This window comes from Mesoplodon densirostris, chromosome 4 (genome assembly GCF_025265405.1).
Source record: "Mesoplodon densirostris isolate mMesDen1 chromosome 4, mMesDen1 primary haplotype, whole genome shotgun sequence".
NCBI lineage: Eukaryota > Metazoa > Chordata > Mammalia > Artiodactyla > Ziphiidae > Mesoplodon > Mesoplodon densirostris.
Genome location: NC_082664.1, coordinates 119,005,528 through 119,015,698, shown reverse-complemented (window position 1 = coordinate 119,015,698; position 10,171 = coordinate 119,005,528). Strand labels below are relative to the sequence as shown.

The 10,171-nt window shown below is 47.6% G+C and overlaps 1 protein-coding gene across 1 annotated transcript; it reads right to left on the bottom strand.

Moving 5' to 3' along the window:
* Positions 1 to 8,882: 8,882 nt before the first annotated feature.
* IMP3 (IMP U3 small nucleolar ribonucleoprotein 3) lies at positions 8,883 to 10,111 on the bottom strand. The gene has a single exon (XM_060095146.1). It carries the CDS (start codon positions 9,969 to 9,971, stop codon positions 9,417 to 9,419), a length of 555 nt encoding a protein of 184 aa, XP_059951129.1. The 5' UTR covers positions 9,972 to 10,111; the 3' UTR covers positions 8,883 to 9,416.
* Positions 10,112 to 10,171: the final 60 nt, after the last annotated feature.

The window sequence follows — 10,171 nt, the reverse complement described above, 5'->3', positions numbered from 1 at the left end:
GCACACATCTTGGTAGAAGGCTACTGCTACTCACAAGGAACAAATACCTTAGTTAATGCTTTTAGTGTTTTTCTAAATGAGGGAAGGTGCAAGAAATTAGTTTCATAAAATTTTCTCCTGAAAATATCTAACTATCTGAAGGCCTGTTCTGCCAGTTTTCCCAGAGCACGGAGTGCCTCATGCCTCATCGTCACTCTGAACTCCTTTTAGGGTGTGTTGAAGGTCAGCGACTGCAGTGACTAATGACTCAATCCTTGTAGAGCCAGATGGTGAGCGACATTCTTTAGTTGACATCCACCTGCTAGGACTTCAGTGCTTTTATTCTCTAATTTCTCTGGTGTAGAATATATCTTCGATTCACTTTTAAGTCCAAAGGCATCAAGGTGATTTGTCTTGCCTTCTCTCTTAGACCTGAATGTGCGATTCTAGAAGATTAACATCCTTAAAGCTTTTCCCTGGGCAGTTTCCTTTTAAAATAAACTTAAGTTGAAAGAAAAGAAAGATAACATAAAGAAAATGATTGAGAAAATAATAGTTGTGAGAGTTAGCCAAATGCAAAGTTGGGGGGTGGGGTTCAGTCCACATAAGATTGTCCTCATTTCTGACAGCACTTGCAAATTCACAGGGTTCCCCAAACCACCCTCAGCTTTGATAACTCACTAGAAAGACTCACTGAAAGTTGTTATTCTCAGTTATGGGAAAGGGAAAAGATATGATTAAAGTTACCCAAGGGAAGAAGCCCAGACTGAAGAGCTTCCATTGTCCTCTCCCTGTGGGGTCAGGACAGCATTCCTCTGCCAGCGTCCATGGATGACAATATGCATGGAGTGCTGCCACCCAGAGAAGATCACTGGGCCAGAGTCTTCATTGGGGCTCCATTACACAGAAATGGTTAAGTGTCCACCTGGGGGCAGTTTTCAGCCCCCTCAAGAAGCCCAGCTGCTGCCCCAAAGTTCCCACCCTGCATCACAATGTGAGTGTGGCTGAGAGCCCTACCCTTAGTCACATTGTCGTTATCTGACTGCTCCAAGGACCTCAGGCAAACAAAGACACTCCTAACAGACATGACATTCCAAAGGTTTAGGGATTACCTCCCAGAAGAAAGGGGGATGACCTTTTGGGGCAAAGTTAAATTCTTTACTATACTGTAATACTAGTGGGAAGTGGCTATGGCAAATGGTGTGATAATGGTTCAGAATGACCAGACCTTGGGAAACACAGCATGAGGCCTGGCTGGGCTGGCCGAGCCCAGAGCTGAACCCAGAGATGTAAGTAGCCAGCTTACTGTAGCCTCTGTCCTCTCAGGATAGGGACCATGCCTCCTTTGTGCTCATTTCTCCCTTGCTTTGAGAGCACCATGCCTATCACCAGGGCTGGAGCTAAGGAGAGGCAAATGGAGTGAAACAGGAGGGAAGCGGGCAGGGCACAACCTTTGAAAGAATGACATAGCCCGAGGACATGACATAAACTGATTAGAACCAAATGGGTCCAAGATGGCAGACAAGTCGACCTGCACTAGACCTTGAGCCTCAGTATATGCTCACTGTAACACATCAGCAAGCTAAATGGCACCCCACAGGTGCTGTGACATTCCCAAGACCCACCATAAGGATCAAAAAGTGGCGGTGGGGCCTCCCTGGTGGTGCAGTGGTTGAGAGTCCGCCTGCCGATGCAGGGGACACGGGTTCGTGCCCCGGTCCAGGAGGATCCCACATGCCGCGGAGCGGCTGGGCCAGTGAGCCATGGCCGCTGAGCCTGCGCGTCCGGAGCCTGTGCTCCGCAACGGGAGAGGCCACAACAGTGAGAGGCCCGCATACCGCAAAAAAAAAAAAAAAAAAAAAGTGGCGGTGGCCCAATTCCTGGAAATCCCCGCCCCTTCCTGAGATAGTTGGAATACTCCTCCCACTCATTAGCCTATGAAATTACCCACGCCTATGAAAGTGGCGGGGGAGTGGGGTGGTGGTGGTGGTGGTATGAATTGGGAGATTGGGATTGACATGTACACACTAATATGTATAAAATGGATAACTAATAAGAACCTGCTGTATAAAAAAATTAAATTAAATTAAAAAAAAAAAGAAATTACCCACCCCTATAAAAACTGACAACCCATACCTTGGTGCCTTTTCTCACCTTCTGAGATGGCCCACACTCTGTCTGTGGAGTGTGTTTCTCTCTAAATAAATCCACTTCTTACCTACCACTTTGTCTCTCACTGAATTCTTTCTGCGATGAGACATCAAGAGCCTGAGCTTCATTAAGTCCTGAAACCAGGTGTGTGATCTCAGTTGGAAGACTGGGGGTTTTGGCCGGCTTCGAGTCCCGGCCCCTTGGGTTCAAGTTCCAATCAGAATTTTGTCTGGGATTGAGTCCCAGCACATGGGTTCAAGTCCCAGCACATGGGTTCAAGTCCCAATCTGAAGTGTACAGTTTTAGGACCTAGGGTGCAAAATTTAAGGAGGTGCTCATTCTTGGGGTCTGACAAGTGCCCTAGGTGCCTCCCTTGCTGGTCACAACAAAGAGGCTGAATTTGAAGCAGTTATTAATTACCTACTGTATGCAGGGCTTCATCCTGAGGGCCATGGTGGTGACATAGCTAGTTTTCCATTGTGCCTGAGCCACTCTCTTGGGTAGTCATACCCACCACAGGCAACTTGAGAGTAATATTAAAATGTCATGCAGGTTAATTGCTGCTGCTGAAGGATGAGACAAATGCATCCCAGCCAGGTTGCCATAGTTACCCCAGCCAAGGCATCCTAGACCGGCTGACAGCCAGCCAGCCTACACCCAGACTTAAGGGCAAGCACAGTCAAGGTCAGCAGAGTCATTAATCCAGCACACATTCAATCACAAACTCTAAGTGAGCCCAGCAAAGATCTGAAGTGCCCAGCTGACCTGCAAATTCATGAGCTAAATAAACGCTTATTGTTTTAGCTCTTGAGTTTTGGGTTGGGTTTGTTACACACCATTATTTATTTATTTATTTATTTATTTATTTATTTATTTATTGCGGTACGCTGGCCTCTCATTATTGTGGCCTCTCCCGTTGTGGAGCACAGGCACTGGACGCGCAGGCTCAGCGGCCATGGCTCACGGGCCCAGCCGCTCTGCGGCATGTGGGATCTTCCCGGACTGGGGCACGAACCCGTGTCCCCTGCATCGGCAGGCGAACCCTCAACCACTGCGCTACCAGGGAAGCCCATGTTACACACCATTATTGAGGCAATAGATAACTGATACAGAAATTGGTAAGACCAGAGGTACGTGTGATTAAGTTGGCACGGAATTGGGCACTGCCAAAAGCTCTGACCTAATTCCTTATAGACTGAGGCCTGAGCTCTCCTCTTCCCTTCTGTTGGCTACTCCTCTGGGTTGCTCAGCCCCAAACCCTCAGCTGCTGGTGACTACTGTGGTCAGAGACATTTTTACCTTGACATAGTTCACATGCAAAATCCCGTGGAGGTCAGGGAGGGAGGCAGCAGGCCTCAGGGGGATGGCAGCCTGGGACCTGCTTTCACCCACAGTGCTCCCAGATCTGCTTGGTCCTATAATTGTGATTCTCCAGATCCAGCCAGAGTCTCCTGGACATCACTTGACAATGAGGCCTGCCCAGGAGTCCATCTGGGCATACAAGCTCATTAGAGGGCTTTGTGATATCTTCACATTATCTCCATTTCACAGATAAGGAAATAGGCTCTGAGGTGAGAGGTAGCTTATTTGTAATCAAATAGTTAATAAGGGACTTCCTTGGTGGTCCAGTGGCTAAGACTCTGCACTCCCAATGCAGGGGGCCTGGGTTTGATACCTGGTCAGGGAACTAGATCCCACGTGCCGCAACTAGAGATCTTTCATGCTGCAACTAAAGACACCGTATGCCACAATTAAAAGATCCCACATGCTGCAACTAAAACCTGGCACAGCCAAATAAATAAATAAATATTAAAAAAAATAATCAAAGATGGAGCCAATGTTCTGACTCAATAGCTGGAAACAGCAATTTCTTTTTTTTTTTAATTTAACTTAATTTACTTTTGGCTGCATTGGGTCTTCATTGCTGCACTCGGGGTTTCTCTAGTTGTGGCAAGTGGGGGCTACTCTTTGTTGTGGTGCACGGGCTTCTCATTGTGGTGGCTTCTCTTGTTGTGGAGCTCGGGCTCTGGGTGCACGGGCTTCAGTAGTTGCAGCACGTGGGCTCAGTAGTTGTGGGGTATGGGCTTAGTTGCTTCGCAGCATGTGGGATCTTCCTGGACCAGGGCTTGAACCTGTGTCCCCTGCATTGGCAGGCAGATTCTTAACCATTGTGCCACCAGGGGAGTCCAGCAATTTCTTAAATATTCCAAGTTAAAGTATCACTGTAATTTGGAAAATGTTGAGGTGTCATCAAACTTCAATAAAAGGTTTTGACTCATCAGTGGCTCATCAGTGGATTGTGAAATAATTTAGTAGGTTGGGACCCGCAATAAAAAATTAATTAATAATAATAATAAAAGGAATAGGAAAGATCAGAGGGCATCACAGAGTTTCATAAAACGTTTGTTTCTGTTATCTATATACTTAATCCCTCTAGGAAGCTGGCCTAAGTTGTGATGGCACACCAGGCTCCCAGAGGCTGAGGAAAGCTGACCTTTCTTTTTTTTTTCCTCATGATGAGAAACTTTGAGGATCTACTTTTTTTTTTTTTTAAGGATCTACTTTTAAAATTACTTATTTATTTATTTATTTTATTTGGCTGTACCACATGGCTTGTGGGATCTTAGCTCCCCAACCATCCTGTGTCCTGGCAGTGAAAGCGCTGAGTCCTAACCACTGGACTGCCAGGGAATTCCCAAGTTGACCTTTCTTTGACTCACTGGATTTGGGGGAGAACTGATTCTCAGCTCAGTAGGCTCTTTGTCCAAGCCTCTTTCTGAGGGCAGCCAGGTTAGTGTCACTCCTCTCTTTTAATGAGACCATTTCAGTTGCTCTTTGATTAAGGACACTGCTTTTTGTGTGTGTGTGTGTGTGTGTGTGTGTGTGTGTGTGTGTGTGTGTGTGTGTGTGATACGCGGGCCTCTCACTGTTGTGGCCTCTCCCGTTGCGGAGCACAGGCTCCAGACGTGCAGGCCCAGTGGCCATGGCTCACGGGCCCAGCCGCTCCGCGGCATGTGGGATCTTCCCAGACCGGGGCACGAACCCGTGTCCCCTGCATCAGCAGGCGGACTCTCAACCACTGCGCCACCAGGGAGTCCCCAAGGACACTGCTTTTTAAAGCTAAATGTTTCTTTTCCCAGAACCTGCCACAGCTATATAAACTTCAGACTGAGATCACACAAAACGGTAATATTTATCTTAGTGTAATACACAGTCTTCATAGAAGAGTTGGAAAATACTGAAAAGCACAAAGAAAAAGATTAAAATCACCAGTAATACTACTACCCAGAGAGACAATATTATATCCATTATTTTGTCTGTGCTTATATTTGTCTTCAGAACAATGGGGATTCTATTGGTACTGTTTTATGTTTTATTTAACTGTTAACTTTTTGAGTCCTTAACTATCTTGCTACAATAATTTTTAATAGTTGAGCTTCATCATAAGGCAATCTAGTAATTTAATCAGTCCCTTGTGGATACATTTTCAATTTTTCTCTGTTATATTCTATTATAAACACAGTGATGAAGATCCTTGTAGTTAATTTTTTGCAAATATCCGTAATTTATTTAAGCTGAATTCTTGCAAGTGGCAGTTCTAGGTCAAAGGGTATATAATGTATGTTTCTAAGGTTCTTGATACACGTTGTAAAACTGCTCTCCTGAAAGGTACCAATTTGCCCTGCTGCCCACCGTGTTTACATTTTTTTAGTTCATTAGGCTTTTTTGTTGTAAAATGTTTAGCTCCCTGTACTTCTTCTGGGGCCTGGGGAGAGATAGCAGGTGGGGAGCTCAGCTTTGGGGTTTTACCACGTGCAAGGAGCTTCTCTAAGGGCTTTGTAGGAATTATGCCATTTACTTCTCTCTATAATTTTTAATTGATTAATTAATTTATTTTTGGCTGCGTTGGGTCTTTTGTTGCTGTGTGCACGCTTTCTCTAGTTGCAGCAAGCGGGGGCTACTCTTCGTTGCAGTGCACGGGCTTCTCATTGCGGTGGCTTCTCTTGCTGCAGAGCACAGCCTCTAGGCGCGCAGGCTTCAGTAGTTGTGGCATGTGGGCTCAGTAGTTGTGGCACACGGGCTTGGTGGCTCCACGGCATGTGGGATCTTCCTGGACCAGGTACTGAACGGATTTTTAACCACTGTACCACAAGGGAGTCCCTCTCTATAATTTTTAATGTCAGTACTATTATTACCCACCCCTCTTTTTTTCACTTTTTAAAAACTGTGGTAAATATATATATATATATAAAACATAAAATTTGTCATTTTAGCCATTTTAAGTGTACAATTCAGTGGTATTAATTATATTCACAATGTTGTGCAATCACCACCACTATTTCCAAATTTTTTTCATTGCCCCAAATAGAAACTCTGGACCCATTAAACAATAATCTTGCATTCTTTCCTCCCACCCTGTATTACCATATATTTGTGACAAGGAAAATGGAGGCACAGAGAGGCTAAGTAAAATAATCAATGTTACACAGCTAGTTAGGCACAGAAGCCCCAATCCAGACCTGGCAGTCTGGCTTTAGCCTCCTTCTGAATCGCTTGTCTTGCAGTTTTATTTTTTATTCTTTTTGGTTGCCCTGTGCGGCATGCGGGATCTTAGTTCCCCAACCAGGGATTGAACCTGTGCCCCCTGCATTGGGAGCATAGAGTCTTAACCACTGGACCACCAGGGAAGTCCTTTTTTTTTTTTTTTTTTTTGCGGTATGTGGGCCTCTCACTGTTGTGGCCTCTCCCGTTGCAGAGCACAGGCTCCGGACGTGCAGGCCCAGCAGCCATGGCTCACGGGCCCAGCCGCTTTGCGGCATGTGGGATCCTCCCGGACCGGGGCACGAACCCGTGTCCCCTGCATCGGCAGGCGGACTCTCAACCACTGTGCCACCAGGGAAGCCCCCCCATTTTTTTTTTTAATAAAAAAAAAAAATTTTTTTGGCCACGCCACGCAGCATGTGGGATCTTAGTTCCCTGACCAGGGATCAAACCCACACCCCCTGCATTGGAAGTGCAGAGTCTTAACCACTGGACCGTCAGGAATGTCCCCAATTTTTTTTTTTTAAAGCCCAAAGTTTCTGGTTATAGGTTCTGGTAAGTCATTTCTTTATCATTTTCCCCCAAAGGAGAAAAGGAATAGCTTTTCTGAAGAATCTTGAATTTTAATCCTAAATTCCTAAACCCAGTTTCCTTCAAGGGAACTTTGAAGTTGTATCTGCTTGGGTAAGGGCAGGATTCAACTACACCAAAGGGACCAGTTTACCTGTCTTGCCCTGTGGGGCCTGGTGAGAGCTGGAGGGCCGCAGGGGGTTCCTGCTTTCTAGAGCCACCAAACTCTCCCCTGATGAGATCCCTAATCCTGGGATCCCTGAGGACACTCCTCAAATGGGCAAAGATTATGCCCAGCCACCAGAGCTGATGAATGGGATTCTCTCCCTTTTCTAAAGGAATGGCACTGAAAAAAAACATGGCCTTTGGAGTTGCATGAGCCTGGACTTGAACCACAGTCTTGGACAAGTTCTTGCTCCAAATCTGTTTGCCAAACTGAAAAGGTCAGGGTTGTTGGGAAGAGCAAATGGCAGCCTAGCACAGGCAGGGCCTCAATGAATGTTAGCCAAGGCTTAGCAGCTCAGTGCCTGCTCCTTGTTCAAACCTTTACACAGCACCCTGTTGGGGACCAACAACGTTGGCTAGTGCTGCTGCTTCTCTGCTGGCTTGGAAACTCAGATTCAGGGACTCTCTCTAAATCCTGATGTATCCCTTGGGCCGGCTGTGCCAATGTTCACACGACTCTTAAAGGAGCATTCCAGCTCCACCACTTCTTGGCTATACAATCTGGGGCAGTTTGACCCATCTCTGCCTCTGTTCCCTCATCTGAAAAGTAGAGAATTAGGTTCCCCACGACATTGGATTGTTGGATTAAATGGATTAAGATATGTAATGCATTTAGTGCCTGACATACAGTAGAAGCATTTGCTATTACTGTCATCCCCAGTGTCACCTTCCCTTGTTTCTTCACCAAATGCTGCCTTACACCTGGGGAAATGGAGAAGGCACACATAAAAGCAATCCATTGGTCTTGGCATTCTATTATTCTCCTTGAAGAAGTCTTGGATAAATGAGGTAGTCTCCCTACTCTCCCTTCCAGTGAGGGGGGTGGATGAGAGCAGATCTTCTTGCTTCACATTCCTCTACTGTCATCAGGCTAGGCTCCCTGACTCCCAACCCATCCTTTGCTTCTTTCAGTAAAACCCATTCCAATTGGGGAATTAGAATTAATCTCTGTCTAAATTAAAGGCTGGGCAGGGAGCCATGGCAGGCTGTGATGGGCAGAGGCTGTGCAGGTGCTGCTCCGGGAAGGCAGCCCTGGGGCCTCCTGAGGGCTCCACTCATAAGTTTCCAGGAACCTCCTGGGCCACTTCTAACCGCTAGATGGCCAAGCTACAGGGTGATTATTTCCTTAGGCAAGCAAACACTTCAGCTCTCTAATATGGTATTTCCTGGGGCTGGAATATCAACAGGAAGTCCTGTGGGAAAGAGCTCTGCCAAAACACTCATTCCGAGGAAGGGATTGGTAAACTGACAAAATTGCCCAGCCCTGTACAACATTCTGCAACCTCCACACGCAGGCTCTGCTGCAGGCTTCACCCACAGGCAGATCGCTGCTGTCTCTAGTCTTCTCTGGATTCCTGAGCCAGGGAGACTTATAGATGTGACCCTATGTGAGAAACCCAGACAGAAATTTGCACTTAAAGAGCAGTTAGGCCATTTATTGGCATTAGGAGAGCATTCCTTTAAACAAGAGAAAGGACTCTGAACACTAAAATCTCATCCATTTTATGAAAACTTGAGACCAAACTCTCCGACATCTGTACACAGCTTAATCACGAACAAGCGCAAGAATTCGGGTTAAATATAAATTAAACTAAACTGTCCTGCTACAAAGAAATGAAAGGAAAGCTGGGGACGGGGGTAGCCCCCCCCCCCGCCAAAAGTCATTACTTTCACACTACAATGTTTCAGGTACAAGAATGTAACAATTCCCCAGGGCAGCGCAAAACTGCTTCCCATTGTCTCTTAAGGCAGTCATTTAATTACCAATTGTCCAAAGGCTAAGAAAATTTTGTGGAAAAAGGGCGTACCCTTTGGCTCTGTGAGGGCCTGTAGCTGAGAGGCCAAGTTCTTGGCTGACACACTCTTGGGGAGGGCGCCTTCATAGAATCTCAGGCATCAGGTCTCAGCTTCCCCATCAATAAAATGCAGTCCTGGTGAGGGAAGACCCGCTAGGCTTCCAGATCGAAGTCATCACGCTCCTCATTGTACTCCAGCACGTGCCGCTTGATCTTGGACGAGTCAACCCAGGTGACGAAGTCCTCCATGCTGCGTGTGACAAGGAAGGCGGGGTCGGTGACCACGTCGGGGCCCACGCGCACGTGACCCTGCTCCACAAATGCCACGGCGGCCTGGAGGTGCTGCGCCATGCGCAGCTTAAGGAGCACGGTGGGCAGGCGGCGGCGGCAGAAGGACGAGGCCGTGACGAAATCGCAGAGCTCCAGAGACCCGCGCGTGGGGATTAGGCCGAGAGCATACAGTTTGTCCAGCAGCGCGGCCGAGGAGCGCACGCGAAACGGGTCGCGCTCCGGCAGGTCCCGCAGGCGCCGCGCCAGCTCGCGCACAGCACGGCTCAGCTGGTTGTAGCGCGTGTAGTCCTCGCGCCGTTGCAGCCGATAACGCCGCAACACGCGCAGCTCGTGCAAGTTATGATCGGTGACCTCCCAGTTCAGGAAGTCCACCTGCTTCAGCAGCTTCTGCTCGTGAAACTTAAGCTTCCGCACCATGTCCGCGGCTTGGATACGGCAGGACCCGAGGCTCAGCGCGCGTTCCGGCACCCGCGCGACTTCCGCCTCAGCACTGCTAGAGCGGGCCTGGGGACCCTGGGCCAATAAAAGAAAGGCTCAGTACCACGCCCTCTGTTTCCACTGGTCAGGGTGGGGCCCCGCCCCGCGCCGGTATCTCGCGATTCTTCTCTTCTTCGCGT